Source organism: Silurus aristotelis (assembly GCF_946808225.1).
Source record: "Silurus aristotelis genome assembly, chromosome: 7".
NCBI lineage: Eukaryota > Metazoa > Chordata > Actinopteri > Siluriformes > Siluridae > Silurus > Silurus aristotelis.
In genome coordinates, this window is record NC_139580.1 from 16,680,558 (window position 1) to 16,699,744 (window position 19,187).

General features: G+C 37.3%; 1 protein-coding gene across 6 annotated transcripts; it reads right to left on the reverse strand.

The window, feature by feature from the left end:
- Window positions 1-423: 423 nt before the first annotated feature.
- On the reverse strand, window positions 424-19,066 carry rpgrip1l (RPGRIP1 like). Of its 6 annotated transcripts, none has more exons than XM_083547400.1 (26): window positions 18,938-19,066; window positions 18,445-18,552; window positions 17,940-18,084; window positions 17,527-17,840; window positions 17,340-17,445; window positions 16,697-16,840; window positions 16,494-16,599; window positions 15,156-15,302; window positions 14,966-15,039; window positions 14,738-14,877; window positions 14,537-14,643; window positions 14,404-14,454; window positions 13,573-13,752; window positions 13,337-13,454; window positions 12,811-13,263; window positions 8,767-8,909; window positions 8,087-8,450; window positions 7,780-7,988; window positions 7,535-7,624; window positions 7,332-7,397; window positions 7,105-7,249; window positions 5,784-5,881; window positions 3,116-3,302; window positions 2,240-2,324; window positions 1,954-2,090; window positions 424-1,482 (listed from the first exon to the last, which is right to left on the reverse strand). In XM_083547400.1, exons 2-26 carry the CDS (start codon window positions 18,542-18,544, stop codon window positions 1,355-1,357), a joined length of 3,837 nt encoding a protein of 1,278 aa, XP_083403526.1. In that variant the 5' UTR covers window positions 18,545-18,552; window positions 18,938-19,066; the 3' UTR covers window positions 424-1,354. The 6 variants fall into 6 exon arrangements, with proteins under 6 accessions (XP_083403526.1, XP_083403525.1, XP_083403523.1 ...); XM_083547399.1 differs by having other exon boundaries at window positions 17,340-17,448; XM_083547397.1 differs by having other exon boundaries at window positions 17,340-17,466.
- Window positions 19,067-19,187: the final 121 nt, after the last annotated feature.

The window sequence follows — 19,187 nt, forward strand, 5'->3', positions numbered from 1 at the left end:
GTCAAAGGGCTGTGCTCCAATCATCTGCACATGACAACATGACCCGCCCCACGTCTTAACTCTGAATGCCTAATGAGGCCACTTGGGACACCACTTCTTGTTTTTTTGTTTTTTTTCTTTATTTCTTTTCAGGTGGCAGGAGCATTTGCATGTGTTCGGGGTAGAGAAGAATGTCTCAGAGCAGTGCTGGCCAGCAGTGATCGATGCTATTGATCAGCTCCTCAGCAGAGCTAATGATAAGGTAAAACTAAACACAAAGAGCTCACATACCATGTCAATCAATACCACAGATCAGATAGACTGACAGACCAACTGTGCAGCAGGCCAAATCTGTTAAACCCTCAGAATATACAGTTGCTAGCTATACCAATAATGTGAGTGAATAAACATATACGTGCACACTGACAGAGGCAAAACTTAACAGAATATTTTTTAATAAAACTGCACCATATGAACAACTAATAAATATCAAATACATTTAAATATACTGACATTTCTCATTCTTGAAAACAGATCTAATTCCAAAACACAGTAGTGAAAAAGCTTTGAATAAATATAAATACATTTAATTGTGCTCTTATAGAAGAATAATGGTTCTGTATGAAAATATAATACTAAAAAAAAAACTAAATACTAAAAGTGTGATAGATAAAGCCTATAAATAATACAAGAACGTCAAAGAAACAAAACAAGTAAAGTCTAAAGAGTCCAGTGCAGAGCCAGCGAGCATTCAGAAGAAGAGCATGGACGCTATGAGACAACATGCGTGAAACTGTGCATTAGCATTTTAAAGAGATGGGTTAAATCCCATTAAATTCAGTTAGATTCCATTCCACATCTTCAATATAAAAACAGCCGTGTGGCACACAGCAGCTAATAAGACTTAACAGGCTTTTCATTAAGCGGTTATTAATGTGCTAAACATCGTCAGCACATCAAACTGTGCACTAGAGGCTTTAGACCCACAGTGAATTTCTCATATCATAATGAATGTCACACTTTGAACCAAAGACCCTCTGATACGATTCATTTGGAAAGGTATTTGATATGCATGTTATTATTGCCTTTTGTTGTTGTTTTAGAGGATTATGTAAAACAAATCAATGTTGTGTCCTCAGATATGAGGAGGCAGAATATTTTTATTAATTTCCTTACTAGATAAAAATCTAAATTTACAATAACATATATTAAGATGAACATTCTATCATCCCTGTAATGCATTAATAAAGCAGTCACACACTGAGATCATTGTTGTTTTAGCCAACATTATCCTCTTGGTTTTATGCATGACACATGTGAGATCCAAAATTTACCTCGCTAAACAAACCCACTAGCTCAGGCTGTTTCTCTGAAATTATCTTTCCAACTGAAGCTTTGAGTGATCATGGTCTGGATCCTCCATGATGGATCTGAGAGCCTCCAGAGCTTCTACAGTCACCTTTAGAGTCCCCACTACTTCAGTGCTGTCCTGCACATCCACAACTACACACACAACAAAATGAGTAAGACACAATCATGTGGTATTGCAAGTTAAAAAGATGTATACAGTATAAAAACACTTCACTTTTCGGCAGTTACAGAGCATACAATTTTGCATTGAATAATTAATGGAATATTGTACATTTGAACAATTTTGTTATATTTAATGTTGTGGAACCTCAGCAGGATAAGCACGTTCCTGTTTTCACTTGCACACAGCTTGTATTTTCGATAAAAAATTTGCTCAAAATATTACTGATTGTAAAAAGCACCGACACTGAAGACTCTTCGAATTAATATATAAAAAAAAGTCCTCTTACGAAACCTTCACCTCATCAAATGCAATCAATTATTCATTGTTAAGATGTTTGTTTAAACAATTAATTACGTAGAATGCTTTGCAAGACCCTGTGAACCAACTATTATAAAACGCATATATATTTGAAATATTTGTGAAAATACAAAAACACTCACTGTCTAGACTGATGTCTATCAGGTCCTTCTGCTTCTTCAGAATGTCAGAAATCCGAAAATAGGCCACGCCCACATCCTCACACTCCTTTTCTTGCTCTTCTTCCTCAGGCGGGTCACTTAATACTGTGAACCTGATGCTGAAACAGCCAGTCAGATTCTGTCACTCACTAAACACTGGAGACTAAAATTGGCTGAAATTAGTAGAAAATGTTACGAATATAAGCAAATAGTGCAACTTGCAGTAAAACTAGGTTAATCGAGGACAAAAAAGGAAAAAGATCTATACTTCTCCAGCTTAGTGTTCCTGCCTTCTAGTACTGCTCTAAGCATGTGACGTCTGGCCTGGTTATTCTCCACATCCACATGGATCACTGTCAACAAACACACACCAAACCAGGCTACTTTCATTACAAAGTCTTATACTGAAAACTCACAACAAAAGTGAAACTTCATAAATCAAGTCATAAAGGTAAAATAATGGACTTTTTTTTTTATATTCAAGCAGAAAAGATTTCATCACATATCTAATTGTTTATAATATTATAAATGTAATTTTTCATTACCATCTTCACTTCTGCAAAAGATTTATTTAATGACTTAATCCTGATCTTTTTTTCCATGTTGGTATTTTATTAAAAAGGTGAATACTTTTTTAATACCTGCTAATAACAGGAATTAGCTTTTATGCTCATATTGCTACTTGCTAGCCAAGTTGCACCTCCGCTGTTACTGAGAGTAACTGTATTTAATAGCAGCCTAGTATTATTAGACTTTGCATTCACTTAATCCTCTTAATTGTGTTTGTGATTAATATCTCATTAATATGACACTAAACATAGCTTGAAAACAGTGATTTAAAAGAAGATCTTAAAAAAAATTAACAGAAATATAGAAAACACAACTAACCAACAAATTAGCAGTAGAAACCTGAAGTACTTTAAAAAAATATATATATCCTATTTAGATATATATTTAACATATTTCAGAATGGTGTTTGCCTTTAAGATGGTTGGAACACACTGACTGGTAGATTGGTAGAGTAAACTCTATGTGTATCATAACTAAGTAGCTAATTCTGTTAACACAGATACAGCTATCCTACGCTTTTTGTGGTGGTCAATGTTGCAGGTAATTAGATGAATGTGTTCAGCTGTGTGCACACCGTGGCTGTAATTGTAGTAGATACTATGTCCAGGCAGCGGTTTGGGCAATGACATCGGCGTTTCCTCTAAAGGGAGGTCCAGGAAATTATACTCCACAAACAGCCTGACCACACTAGAGTCCACAGAGACCCTTGATCCTGGCTTCAGATTTAGAGACACAATCTCCACACGGATCCTCTCAGAGGGCTAGCAAAACAAAGCAACACAAAACAGCCCTTTAGATTCATTAGGAAAAGCACACTCATCATCCTCGCATGTGAATTTGTTTTGCTGACCAGCAAAAATTATTTTACACAAACAAGAGAAATATATTTTTTTGTAATTCTACAAAAATATTTACTATTCCTTATAAAGCTACAGACAAACTCACTACCCAGCATTATCACCCAGCATGAACATTAAGAGTTGTGTTGGAAGCAGTGGCTGCATCCTATAACCGGTTTCTTTAACACGAGAGACACGCTTCATATTTTTAGTCTATTAAAAATGATGGCCACAATAAAGACATGATATTATTATTATTGGGTTTTTTTTGGGGGTTTTTTGCAAAGATGACACATTGTCCACAGGGAATGTCTGAGTTGAAATGATGGATGCACCTGAAGCTATTTGTCTATGACTCGTGTCAGTCCGTCAATCTTCCAGTCCAGTGTTCAGCTTTAAAAGTCTTCACCATGAAGACTGGCACTTAAAAGAGTTTGGTTTTGAAGCTGTCTGTCTTTCTGTATCTCTCATCTGTCTCATCATATAGATTCCTTCACCACTCTCTGCATCACCCATCATTCTGTCTCTTGTCCAATTTTCCAACTGCTGAATGAAGTCAGAGTTGAGTGACTTTATGGCAGTTTTCTGTGAAGTCTAACACCTCTTAAAGGATCAGTGTCAGAATCACTCACAAAAAGATGGTTTAATGTTTACATCTCAGAGAGGAATGTAAATAAAAAAAATCACATCTGTACGCATATCTTTGTGCAAGACTATAGGATAAAACTACAGCAATTCATACCAACAATCCGATGTTTTATCCTAAAAATCTTACCATCATAACAAATAACTGAATGAACACAACTCTCTACAGTCACACTTCAAAATCTAGTGGAACACCTTATCAGAAGATTGGATGTTGTTATAAGGAAATGGAGACTAAATGTGGAATTTTATGATCAGGTGGCCACATACTTTTGTTCATATAGTAAATAAATTCTAACATTTTAATTGAGAATTTACTGAATTCTGGTCTCCATGTATAAATATTAAAATATGCTTTTCAATCCAAATTCTTAATATCTTGGCTGCTAACTTAAACATAGCAATTAAGATGTTGGTTCATATAAATCATTGATTTATCTTAAATATGCAAGTGTTGATTGGCTGATCTGACTTATTTAAAAAAGAAAAAGAAAAAAGAATAATACAAGTGTTAAATAATTATAGTTACTGTTAGTGTATTAACAAAAGTTTATTGTTTGTTCTTGTTAATTAATTAGAGGTCGACCGATTAATCGGGCTGATTTCTGGCGTTTCATTTTTATTAATCGGCCTTCGCCGATTGTGCTGCAAATTAGGCCGGCCGATTGTTACCAGCAGGTGGCAGTAGTCTGTATTCGGCATACAAACAGAGAAACCGAAAGAGCTATAACTGTGAATATATAAAGCAAGCAGCGTTTACACCCGCAATCATTACTAACAGACGTGTATGTTTTTTCAATCATGTTTGCTAAGTTGCAAAGACAAGAGTAAGAATGACAACAGGCATGTGCCATTTTTTTCTCTTGCGTGCTTATTTCAGAATGGGAATAACATTTGGAGAGAGAGAATGGGAATAACTTTTGGAGAGAGAGAATGGGAATAACTTTTGGAGAGAGAAATTGGGAATAACTTTTGGAGAGAGAAAATGGGAATATTCACATATTCATTAAGTATTAGATTTTATGAGATTATGGGGTAAAAAAAAGAAAATTCGGACAAAAAAAATATCGGCCACCAGCTGCCGTGATTTTTAAATATCGGCATCGGACAGAGAAAAACCCATTTTGTTCAACCTCTATAACTGGCATTAAATATAAATAGTTGTGTCTGCAAAAGCTGCATCCTTAAATGCTAAACAGTTAATCATCAGTTGAATTTACATGGACGATTCAAGCAATTAGCACAGATTATCTAGTGAAGTTATAACTGTTTACTGTTTAAATACATACTGTAAAATTTTTAGGTTTTGCAAGCTATTATACAATTTCCTTGCATAATTCTTACATAAAACTGTCACTATTATAAAAAATAATACACTGTAACCTCATAAACTAATTCAGTAAAACCTCCATTTGGAAAAGTATAAATAATTTCACCCTCATCTACACAGAAATTTTAACACAATTATGATCCATACACAGGAAAAAAAATTAAGCAATGTGCAAAAAAAACTAAATAATTGACAACCTGCCACTTTACTTGGTTTTACCGAAGTTAACTACAACATTAGTGAAAGTTGTTTTCCCCCTTAGCTGGAGTCTCATTATCAGTGTGAAGGTCAGCAGCTTTCAGGCTATTCTGGTTTGTACTGCTGTGTTAAAATCTTTAGGCTTCTGATAAAAACACACTGGATGTAAGTGAAACAGCCTTGATGAGTCCTTCCTCATTGCTTTAACAGACTCACACAGTAGTACACACCTGTTTCCTGGCCTGGGTAGACTGAGCAGGCACGATGCAGTCATCGCTGTCTGTAAGGATCGATTCACTCAGATCTGAGCCTTCTGCTGGCTGTATGTCTGGAGAAGAAGAAAAAAGAGAAAAAGAGCACTGATTTAAACAGCACAATAACCATGTCGGTCATAAAGCAAGAAAAGGCAATCTACTGACTTGGGGAAGGATTGAAAGCATTAGAGAAGTTTCTCACAATAAAAATACTACCCCATCGGCCAACAAAAGATAAGAGTGACATGTTGGACTTTTAAAGAGAGCCTCTTGACCAAGGTCAGCAGCATTAACAGTTATGCTGTTGGCTGCCAAGGGACAACATATCATGGTATTGGCAACAGCTTGTGCAATATTTATGTTTTTCTAATCTCACAATGCTGTAAGAAGGCCTTCCCTTACCAAGGCCTGGCAAACAACAGGGTAGGGGATTTCCACATAAAAGTGAACACAAAGCCGAAACACAATTGATTTCCCATGAATGCATGTGGGATCGAATATACAACAGTTGAAGCAGGTTTTCAATGAGTGTTGAAACGTACTGCAAGCATTGTGGAGGAAAAAAAACAATGAGAAAATACAGAATACAGTAAAACCACTACTCATTCAGAAACAAAAAAATATATATCATTTGGACTATCCTAAGAATTCAGATAATTAGCATTTGTGATTTGCATACATTTGCCGCAGTTCAACTGAGTTTCAGCTGTGGCACACCATGTTTGAATTGATGAACCATTGAATACGTACAACGTACAGTTTCTCCATAACCTCAAGTTATAACAGATTATTTGCACCGATACATTACTAGGTGCAACACTCTCCAATTTATAAAACCAATAACAACAGACACATTTCACCTCTAACCCCAATCAGTAAACACTAAGTAGTGTATGCTACTGATTTTCCATAAATATCACATACAAACACTTTGTTACAGGTAGCATAATCGTGCAATTATCCAATAAAGATTATATATTAAACCATTTCAAGTGGATTTGTATAACCTTAGCTCCACATATGCATCTCCCGCACATGGTACAGAAGTTAAAATCTCTGCCGGAGATATATATCTCATGTATGGAAAAATGTTTGAGAAGCATAGCCTTAACACTATTATACAAGAGACCGTTCACCTGCCAACAGCATAACTGATGCAACTCCTAGAATTCTACATAATCATGAGTTTAATCTGTATATTAGAAGCAATTCTCAAAAAAACTAAATCCTAACAAAATGAGCTTCAAGTGCGGACAGTGTGTTTTATAAACATATTAAACCACTAAGAAATGCCCACCATCCTCTGGTTCTTCCAGCTCTTCAGAGATCTCAGAGTCATCAGATACAGACTGGGAGCTGACTGCAAACACCTGGCCCTCTGAAAAATGGGACTCTTCATCTTCCTCATTAACTTGGCCTTCCTCAACTGCTCTGACAGTCTCCTGACAATACAACAGCACATATTTTTTAAACAACACTATGCCCAAAAACGCATATAAACAAATTGTTATTATGTGCACAAACCTTTGAAGTAATAACAGTAGAGGGCTTCATCTCCTGATCACCACTGGGGGGAGCAGTTCCTTTTTTCTGACAAATGACCAAAAACACATTAATAAGCATATTTACTTTTTTTCTTTACAAAAAAACATTGGGCACATTACCACAGTCATTTAAGAGGAGATGAGGAAGAACGTCATAAACATCCTTACTTTGATTTTTCCTACCTGAATTTCAGACTCTGTCACATTTAGGAATGAAACATTTTTAACAGCTGGTTTCGTAAGGGTACGCAATCTGGGCTTCGGCATCGGGGTCTGAAAAACGAGTCAGAAATATAGTTTATAAAACTATATGCAACTATTATTCAATATTATTGCCTTTCACATGGACTACAAATGTGTACACTTTACATTTATTATTTAGTCAAAAACATTGTTTTATATACTCATTGCACAGGTGTAGTCCTCACCATAGCAGGAACCTTTTCATTCACTTTGACTGCATTCACATTTGCAGATTCCTGATGAGTTGTAATCTTTGGAGCCTCTTTGGTGATAAACCTGGCCTGCTCTGCTGTTGATACCAACCCGGAAGGAGGCAAGTATGTAAACTTCCATTTAAGAGTCACATCTATGTAGCCAATAGGAACACCAGGTGGGTCTGTTAGCTCAAATGTTCCTGTTAAACCATCAACAATTATGCACTTATTAGAATTACATACAACATAAAGAGATAAACAACTATACTGTGAACTATACAGATATATAAATCCTCACCAGTGATGGCCTTATCATGAGCTAGAGATATAAGAGGCACATTGGCTTTGCCCAGGTAGAGCTGATTCTCAAAATCCAGGTCATCAAACACATACAGGGTTAAAGCCTCTGCTTTCAAATATGCATCAAGGTCAGAGTTCATGGTCAAGGGAAAAATCATGTGATCCTCAAACTGTGGCTCATTGGTGGAGGGAACGATTGGTGTATCATGGTCAGGGAAGTCATAAAATTTGTAAATGACATATGGACTGGGCTGTGTATGAGGTCCCCTGGATTTTAGTTTACTGCAACAACATATTGTGATGTAGAGTTCATTTAGGTTCCCATCCTTAATCAAAGAGCTAGAGAGTGGGGAAGATGAAGCCTGGGAAAACACATGAAAGTGAGCAACAAATTATAGAAGTGTAAACAAGCTTGTTCTTGATTTGCTAAAACTTTTGCTAAAACTACTTGACATGATATGGTCATCTGACAGCTGACAAAAAAATAAATCATGTGAGGTATTCAGCCACTATGAGCCACCAGAACTACCTCAGTGAACACTGGCATAGAAACTCTGGAACCGCACCGGTATAAATATCATCTTCCCAACGGGTCAGTGTTATATTTGATCCGAAGCCTATACTGGAAACACTGGGTGCAAGGTGGAAAAAACAGCATACCATGAGTACTAACCATACCTGGTTCTGGTCTTTACCACTGGAACTGAGATAACCCAGAGCTTTCACTCTCTCCTTATACAGACGAATAGCTTGTTCCATAGGAACCCTCAGTCTGAGCCAATAGTCCAGAGTGCCAAAAACTTGAATATCATTACTAACTCCTACAAGACAACAAGAGATTTACATGTCCATGCAAAAAACAAAACTATTGTTTGAAGCCCATGCTAGTTTACTGTAAAATTACAAGCTCATGAAAAATTATTACATTACAATAAATTATATATATATATAAAAAAATATACACATACACATACACATACACAGTACAGACCAAAAGTTTTGACACACCTTCTCATTCAAAGAGTTTTCTTTATTTTCATGACTATAAAAATTGTAGAGTCACACTGAAGGCATCAAGGGCTATTTGACCAAGAAGGAGAGTGATGGGGTGCTGCACCAGATGACCTGGCCTCCACAGTCACCGGACCTGAACCCAATCGAGATGGTTTAGGGGTGAGCTGGACCGCAGAGTGAAGGCAAAAGGGCCAACAAGTGCCAAGCATCTCTCGGGAAACTCCTTCAAGACTGTTGGAAGACCATTTCAGGTGAATACCTCTTGAAGCTCATCAAGAGAATGCCAAGAGTGTGCAAAGCAGTAATCAAAGCAAAAGGTTCGCTACTTTGAAGAACCTAGAATATGACATTTTTCAGTTGTTTCACACTTTTTTATGTAGTATATAATTCCACGTGTTAATTCATAGTTTTGATGCCTTCAGTGTGAATCTACAATTTTCATAGTCATGAAAATAAAGAAAACTCTTCGAATGAGAAGGTGTGTCCAATATATATATATATATATATATATATATATATATATATATATATATATATATATATATATATATATATATATATATATAGTGAGGAAAATAAGTATTTGAACACCCTGCTATTTTGCAAGTTCTCCCACTTAGAAATCATGGAGGGGTCTGAAATTGTCATCGTAGGTGCATGTCCACTGTGAGAGACATAATCCATAAAATAAAATCCAGAAATCAGAATATATGATTTTTTAACAATTTTTTTGTATGATACAGCTGCAAATAAGTATTTGAACACCTGAGAAAGTCAATGTTAATATTTGGTACAGTAGCCTTTGTTTGCAATTACAGAGGTCAAACGTTTCCTGTAGTTTTTCACCAGGTTTGCACACACTGCAGGAGGGATTTTGGCCCACTCCTCCACACAGATCTTCTCTAGATCAGTCAGGTTTCTGGCCTGTCGCTGAGAAACACGGAGTTTGAGCTCCCTCCAAAGATTCTCTATTGGGTTTAGATCTGGAGACTGGCTAGGCCATGCCAGAACCTTGATATGCTTCTTACAGAGCCACTCCTTGGTTATCCTGGCTGTGTGCTTCAGGTCATTGTCATGTTGGAAGACCCAGCCTCAACCCATCTTCAATGCTCTAACTGAGGGAAGGAGGTTGTTCCCCAAAATCTCGCAATATACGGCCTCGGTCATCCTCTCCTTAATACAGTGCAGTCGCCCTGTCCCATGTGCAGAAAAACACCCCCAAAGCATGATGCTACCACCCCCATGCTTCACAGTAGGGATGGTGTTCTTGGGATGGTACTCATCATTCTTCTTCCTCCAAACACGTCTAATGGAATTATGACCCAAAAGTTCGATTTTGGTCTCATCTGACCACATGACTTTCTCCCATGACTCCTCTGGATCATCCAAATGGTCATTGGCAAACTTAAGACGTGCCTGGACATGTGCTGGTTTAAGCAGGGGAACCTTCCGTGCCATGCATGATTTCAAACCATGACGTCTTAGTGTATTACCAACAGTATTCTTGGAAACGGTGGTCCCAGCTCTTTTCAGGTCATTGACCTGCTCCTCCCGTGTAGTTCTGGGCTGATTTCTCACCTTCCTTAGAATCATTGAGACCCCACGAGGTAAGATCTTGCATGGAGCCCCAGTCTGAGGGAGATTAACAGTCATGTTTAGCTTCTTCCATTTTCTAATGATTGCTCCAACAGTGGAGCTTTTTTCACCAAGCTGCTTGGCAATTTCCTCGTAGCCCTTTCCAGCCTTGTGAAGGTGTACAATTTTGTCTCTAGTGTCTTTGGACAGCTCTATGGTCTTGGCCATGTTAGTAGTTGGATTCTTACTGATTGTATGGGGTGGACAGGTGTCTTTATGCAGCTAACGACCTCAAACAGGTGCATCTAATTTAGGATAATAAATGTAGTGGAGGTGGACATTTTAAAGGCAGACTAACAGGTCTTTGAGGGTCAGAATTCTAGCTGATAGACAGGTGTTCAAATACTTATTTGCAGCTGTATCATACAAATAAATAGTTTAAAAATCATATTTTGTGATTTCTGGATTTTTTTTTTTTAGATTATGTCTCTCACAGTGGACATGCACCTACGATGACAATTTCAGACCCCTCCATGATTTCTAAGTGGGAGAACTTGCAAAATAGCAGGGTGTTCAAATACTTATTTTCCTCACTGTATATATATATATATAAACTTTGCCCCTTCCTGATTTCTTATTTTTTTGCATGTTTGTCACGCTTTTCATTTTCAGATCATCAAACTAATTTAAATATTAGTAAAAGATAACACAAGTGAACACAACATGCAGTTTTTTAAATTAAGGTTTTTATTATTGAGGGAAAATAAAATCCAAAACTACATGGCCCTGTGTGAAAGTGTTTGCCCCTAAACCTAATTAGTGGTTGGGCCATGCTTAGCAGCAAAAACTGCAATCAAGTGTTTGTGATAACTTGCAATGAGTCTGTTACAGCGCTGTGGGGGAATTTTAAACCACTCACTTATGCAGAATTGTAATTCAGACACATTGGAAGGTTTTCAAACATGAACTTTCCCTTTTAAGGTCATGCCACAGCATCTCAATAGAATTCAGGTCAGGACTTTGACTAGGACACTCCAAAGTCTTCATTTTGTTTTTCATTTTTTATTTTGTCATTCAGAGGTGAACTTGCTGATGTGTTTTGGATCATTGTCCTGAACCCAAGGTCGCTTCAGCTTGAGGTCACGAACAGATGGCCGGACGTTTTCCTTCAGGATTTTTTGGTAAACAGCAGAATTCATGGTTCCATTTATCACAGCAAGTCTTCCAGGTCCTGAAGCAGCAAAACAGCCCCAGACCATCACACTACCACCACCATATTTTAATGTTGGTATGATGTTCTTTTTCTGAAATGCGGTGTTACTTTTACTTTTACGTCAGATGTAATGGGACACACATCTTCCAAAAAGTTTAACTTTTGTCTCGTCAGTCCACAGAGTATCAGAGACACTTTTTCACACAGGGCCATGTAGTTTTGGATTTTGTTTTCCGTCAATATTAAAAACCTTCATTTAAAAACTGCATGTTGTGTTCACTTGTGTTATCTTTTACTAATATTTAAATTAGTTTGATGATCTGAAACTTAAAAGTGTGACAAACATGAAAAAAAATTAGAAATCAGGACACAAAACACTTTTTCACACCACTGTATATATGCACACACACCCACACACAGGTTCCACTCCTGTCAGCCAAGAACAAGAATATGAGGCTACAATGGGCACAGACACATGTAGACTTGTTGAAAATTTGAAAAATACCTGTTTTCTTTTTTTTTCTTTTCTTCCACCACATGAGTTATGCCACAAGCTTTGGTAACTTGTAATGTGTTATACTGCCCCCACTGTTTAAAATGGTATTGCACTCTAAATTGTGGTTGTGTAACATTTATGCCAGTTTACACAACCCACACAATCCCCAGCCACTCTCAGTGCCGGTCCCAAGCCCGGATAAATTGGGGAGGGTTGCGTTAGGAAGGGCATCCAGCGTAAAACATATGCCAAATCAAACGTGCGGAGGATCCGCTGTGGCGACCCCTAACAGGAGAAGCCGAAAGAAACTACTACTACTACTACTACTACTACACAACCCACACAATAAATAATTTTTAAAGGATCCAAATCAGTCATCTTACATGCTTACTTAAGTATATTGTCATCCACTACCAAAACATACCTACAAGATGCATGGTGCCAAACACTTTCCCATCCCTCTCCAGCACCTGACTCAGCCGTATCTGTCCTTTGGCTACGGTGCGGAAAGACATAAACTCGGCCACCTGTGCTTCCACAGTTATGGAGCTGCTGTGGATATAGTGCAGGAAGAGATCATCCACCTTTACAAGGTATTGGGTGGTAAAATTATAAACTGGCTGCTGCCCTCGTACTACAGCAGTGGACTGCAGCTCAAAGTCATAAAAGGCATAAGTGCAAAAGGTGGAGGGGTCTTTGTCTCCCAGACTGTCCAGAGCCTGAGAATTAAACCGTGCAGTTCCAAGGTGAATCTCCAGAAGGTTCTCTCCTCTAGCCAGGTGTACCGATTCATCGAATTCGTCAGCTGCATCATCATCTGTGATGTCAGGTCGAAAGACGTGGGCCTTGGTACCATAGGCAATGTCTTTCAACTGGGCTACATAAACAAAAAGTAATGTTAGGATCAGCCTCAGTTTATTCAAAATAAAGTATTTTAAATCTGAACAAACCTTCAAGTTTCTTAATTTTTACAGCTCTCATATCCAAGAGCTGAGCCAGTTTCTCCTGTTTAAGTTCATTGTCCAGCTGCAGATCATTCATCCTTTGTGTCACTGCTTCAACTTCAGCCTAAACAGCATGATTTTTTGACAAGAGCAATAAAAGCTGAAACCACCTGGGTTGAGCAAGTACAAAAAAACAACTTTTTTTAGTTTAAAGCTAAAAAACTACAGCTTTAGTGTTATACCTGGTAATCTTTATTGATCTTGTGCTGGATGATGAGCATGTTTCTTGTCTTCTCTAGCTCTTGGACAGTTTCAGCATAAGTGGCTTGGAGTTCCTTCAGTGAACGTTCGGCATCTATTTGAACCTCCTCATCTACTTTTTCCAGGAAATCCAACTCTCCGTTCTTCTGCGTTTTACGCACCTGCAAAAAGATTTTTGTTTAAATTGAAAGTGTAATGTTGCAATCTTTTATTAATGGTCTTTTTTGAACATCTTTGCAAACAAACTACTTATATGTACACTTGAACTCTTTACACCTCTTTATAAAATGTTCAAAAACAGCTTCAAAATGAACAAATGTGTTCTGGCTCACTGCTGTGTTGCCTTGCAAAACATTTGCATTCACTTTAAAATTATTCACTTCATATTTTGCAAGACGAGGCTAATTGCCTCATTAATTTCCTACATTTTATACATACAAAATATAACATCAGGTAAACACACCTGATGGATACAATACGGATACAGTATACCAAATATACATTAATATATTTATTACTTAAATATAAGCAGGGATATAAACAGTTAAGCTGATCCAGCTAAGTAATAGTAAGTGGCTTGTGAATGCTTGTGAATTTTCAAAGTAAACACCTGTGAATTCATTTCACGAACGTAAACGTTATTATTTGCTCACTCACTAATTTTAGAGTAACTGCTTTTATCCTGATCAGGGTTGTAACAAATCTGTGGAGTTGTACATGCCCAAGAAATACATCTGGGATGGGACACCAATCCCATTTCCACTGTTCACAGACACACACACACACACACACATTCATATCAAGCTACTTACCTTTATGAGCATCAGCGCTTCACTGAGTTCAGCAGCATCAATTTCACTCTCCTACAAAATCCAAATGCCAAATATAATTAAACAGACAACTAGTAGATGACCAAATACATGCCATTCTGTATTTCAAACACACCTTTGTAAAGAACTTCATGCGATCTTTTATTTCATCTAACTGCTGCTTCTGTTCCAGATAGCTGCGTCGAATTTCTTTATTCTCATTGCTCAGCTTCTCGTTTAAATCTTAAAAAAATAGACATATTTTGTTTGTTAAAGTGTACAAATTTTTATTATGCCCTCACAAAAAAGAAGGAAAAAAACATACAGTCTAGTATACCTCTCTCTGTCTTAATCTTGTCCAGAATTTGGTTTTTATCAGTGAGATCAGACTTCAGTGCCATCTCTAACTGAGCGATCTGCAGTTTAAGCTGCTGCTCTCTTGTCTTCCACTTCTGTTCCTGACTAACGTCAAAGGCACTGAAATTATAAAAAAAACAAAACTTTTACACCAGGGCCATAACAACCTTGTTACGTTCTGATATCCGGTTATAAATGATTTACTTGCCTGTTCATTAACTTGTCACAGTTCTCTTTAAGCAAGTCTCGTTCCTTCTCCAAATCCTGAATTTGCTCAAGCAACTGAAAAAGGAAACCAAGTCAACTAACGACAGGTTTAAAATATATGTTATGAAATTTAACTGTTGGCAGCCTTCCATGACCTCAGTTCACCAACACATGATTGCTTTCAGCAGTACCTCTGAAGTCCTCCTCTCCTGCAGCATTTTAGTTTGTAACTGCTTTTCTAGGCCCAGACTCTTCAGCCTCTCATCTTTCAGCTGCCCTGTCAGCTCATCCAATTTAACCATCGCTGTGTCATGGCTAGCTTTCAGGGTCTTCTGGCTCTGCATATATTCATGAGTCAGTAAACATTCATACAGTTTTTTTTTTCCAAACAACATTGTGAATAATTTCTTTGCAAGCTAAATAAACTATGTTCATTCATTCATTCACTCTGCATTTGTGTATACCAAGCATTAATATTATCTGGTGAGATGTGGCCACAAAGTACATTCATTCATTATAGTAAACACTTTATCCCGATCAGGGTCACACTGTATGTGAACCCTATCTTTAGTGCCATGGACGGGACTTATTCCACCTCTGGACACCATGAACACAATCCGTACACGCAGAAGCAATCAGACCTAGCCAATCCACCTATTGCCATGATTTTGTGATAGTAGTAGAACACTCAAATGCACACAAGAAGAACATGTAAAACTCCACTAGTTAATAAAGCTTAGTGCTGATGACATGAAACAGCAATACTATCATAGGTTATATGGATCAACAATTTACCAATAACCCACTGAGCCATGATCAAGCAAAGCATCTTTTTTTTTTCATTCATTAAATTATTTTTTTTTAGATGTCTGCCTCAAACAGCATGGCATCACATAGACTTGTTCATTCTTTAATTATTCTAATCTACAAAGTTTAATAAATACTTTAGCATGTACTCAAACTTGTGATGCAACCAAACTTGAAAAATTCTAACCGCTAGGACTGGGGGGGGGAACAATTCCATAAAAAAAAACTCATGAAAGTCTCCTCAATTCAAAATGTGACATTAAATCAGCATGTTTGCTAACAGCATCACAGAGCAGCATTTTTTCATTTTAAAATAAGTTCTACTGTATACACTGGTATTTACTGTAGATAAGTCAACAAGCGTATTATCTTGTAATATCTTTAACACTGAGGAATCAATGAACCCCCCCACCAAAGTAATAAAAAATTATGTAATTCACCAAAGGTTGTTCCAGAATTCTCATTTGGATGATAATACTATAGTCCCACTTATCTTATCTTTGATTTGTTTACGAAACCAATATTCTGTTGTTTTGGTTGCTTAAAAGTAAGTACATGAAAAACTATTACATATGTAGCTTCAGTGAATAACTAAAGTTGAATGTCAAACATCTCATCTAATCAACTGCATTCAGAATAAGTGAAAATTGTGCAATATCATCTATTGTACAATCTTAATTGAAATACTAATAGGACAGACTATTTAATTGTTCTATTTTTACCTCTTGTAGTTGAAGGAATCTTCCCTCCAACATAGTAAAAGAGTTTCCTTTATCAGCCAGTTGTTTCTGCAGCTTTATCATCTCCACATTGTCCTTAATGGTCGACCTGAGAGTATATGCAATGTGCTTTGAACAGTTCTCTCCAAGTGTATACATAAAATCATTTTATGCCATACCATCTGTATTAAAATCTATGGAGGTACCTCTGGCCAGTGGTCTGCTGCTCTTTAAGCTGTAGGAGAGACTCTTCATACTCTCTCTCCTTAAGCTGCAGCTGCTCCCTCAACATCTCTGTTATTCTCTCAATCTCTTCTATCTGGGCCTTCTGCATTTCTATAACATTCTCACTTTAAAAACCAAAAGCCAATAATTAACCTCCATTCTAGTGATCAACAATCGTACTTCATACAGCACATTTTTTTTGTACATGAGATTTTGAATATCTTATCAGGCTTTCAGACTGCAATTTTGAGTTGTGAAAAGTGAAAATAAAACATTAGCGCATAGCAAGGGTTAGAGTACTATGCATAAAAAAAGGTTAATTTAGATTACATTTATAGTTCCATTTTGCAGTTGGTAGATGCCCTTCTCCAGAGCGACTTACAATTGAGTAGCTGAGGTTTAAGAATCCTGCTCAAGGGCCCAGCAATGGTAGCTTTGTGGTGCTGGGATTTGAACCAATGACCTTCCAATTCTGAATGCAATTCCTTAATGTCACTGAGCTACCACTTCCCTCTATACATCTGTCTGAATGTCAGCAGATTCAGTCAGATGCAACAGATTAAATTCTGGATATCGCATTGCAATTTTTGTATACAGGATCTTCTGATGATGTGAAGAACTTACAGATTACGAATCTCTGAACGAGCATCATCCAGAAGACTGTGTCCATAGCGAGGTAAAAGTCCCTGTGGGGGTCTGCTGCTCGTTTCCCCTTCCACATGTCTAGTCCCTGCTGATGAAACAATGATTTCTATTGTTTCTTTATAAATATCCCTCAAAGCAGATTAAACTCAGCAGCTGTGTGTAATACCTCCTCTTGGTGTTATTGGCTGCTGAGGCAGTAATGGCATGTCCTCCCGAATTCTGCGCAGTCCAGAGTTAACACGGGATTGAATATGACTGTATGGGGTTGGCCTACGACTCTGAGTCTGAATCTGCTGCTTCGCTGTGAGCAATCGCTGCTTGAGTCCCTCATTTTGCTTCTCCAGGTCATGAATTTTCTCTTGAAGCTCTTCAATCATCTCCTCCATCTCAACATTCCGACCTGCTATTACTTGGCCTGCTGATGAAGCCTGCTCCACTCGCTTAAGGTCTTTCACCAAGCGGATCAGCTTCGTAGCCATCCTGGACACACACACATTTAAAAGGGAAATTCAGAGTCAAAGTGAGATTAAATTAATTAAGCAAATCAGCAAGTCTCAGACTGATTAAGCAAGTTTTTACCGCTTGATTTTGTCTTCCTGTTTGCGTGAGTGTTGTTTAAGTAGGAGGTTTTCCTCCTGCATGCGCAGATATCGGTCCTCCAGTTCCTCTCGGCTGATCTTCGCCACAGTTTGTCTGGCTCTGGCATTTTGGAAAAGCAGTGACTCTGTAAATAGAAATTGATCCATATGTCAAACTTGTAAATAACACTCAATAGATGCAGTGTAGTTTCCAGAGGACACTAAAAACACCAATGGTTTAAAAGTTACAGTATTTCAGATTTGTTTTGTAACGCTAAATTAATTGCTTTGAGGTTCCTAATAAACATGAAAGTAAAACAATCAAATGAACACTTAGAGATGAGATTTATTATTTTATTTTTTTGGTGGTGGTGATGTTATTTATTTTTGTAGCAAGGCGAAAGCCTTCTCCACACTCACATGTTCACCCCCATTTGGAGTGATATTGTGCAATTCTCAGCAGTGTGTAGGGCAGAAATAGAGCCAAGCATTTATTACAGTTTTACCTTTCTCTAAAACTGGTATGCCTGCTCCGCTCAGATTTAAAGTGATGTCCCGGACAGGAATATCACCAGCAGTCTCATCAGGTAGAGTCAGGACAGACATTTTGTAATCTGCAAACACAAATATTTACTGTGATGTAAAATGCCAGTGTTCCCATTGTATTTCAATAACTACCCGGCTTATACACTATACAGTGTAAAGAAACTCCAGCTCAAACTAACTCTCTAAAATAAATGAAAAAACTTATAGAGAACATTGAAAGCTCTGTTTTTCTGCTATTAAAAATAACTTTAATGCAGAAAGCCAAAGCTCATGTTCCTGTACTGTAACCATGGATGCTGAACAACTCAATGTTTATATGCTAGGAGTATAAAATCCCGCCATACATACAATAATATAAAGACACGGTTTGAATTACTTACAACGTTCAGGCAAAGAACTAAAACATGCACAGTATTTCACACCGGTTAAAATCAATACAAAGCAAATACCAACCATGTATAATTATTTTACTAATTCAAATCCATGTCTTCGGTGATGCACAGCGACTGTTGCTAGCAAACAACCATTGTATGACCTCCTCCAAACACGCTTCCCGCAAAGCCTACTGGGAAAAGAAGTCCGTTGTACAGAGCCCTAAAGAAGTGTGTTTTGTATACATTTAAATTATATTCTAAATATAAATAAAAATCAATATGTATATTATATAACGCAAATAAATATATGTGGGGATTGATGGTCCTTA

Excerpts from the sequence above, each read along its gene's own strand:
- rpgrip1l (XM_083547395.1), bottom strand. The coding sequence starts at position 18,940 with ATGGTTGGTATTTGCTTTGTATTGATTTTAACCGGTGTGAAATACTGT. Across the intron at positions 17,449-17,526 it reads GCCAATAACACCAAGAGGAG|CAGGGACTAGACATGTGGAA; the intron begins GTATTACACACA and ends TTGTTTCATCAG. Across the intron at positions 1,483-1,953 it reads GATAGACATCAGTCTAGACA|TTGTGGATGTGCAGGACAGC; the intron begins GTGAGTGTTTTT and ends TTGTGTGTGTAG.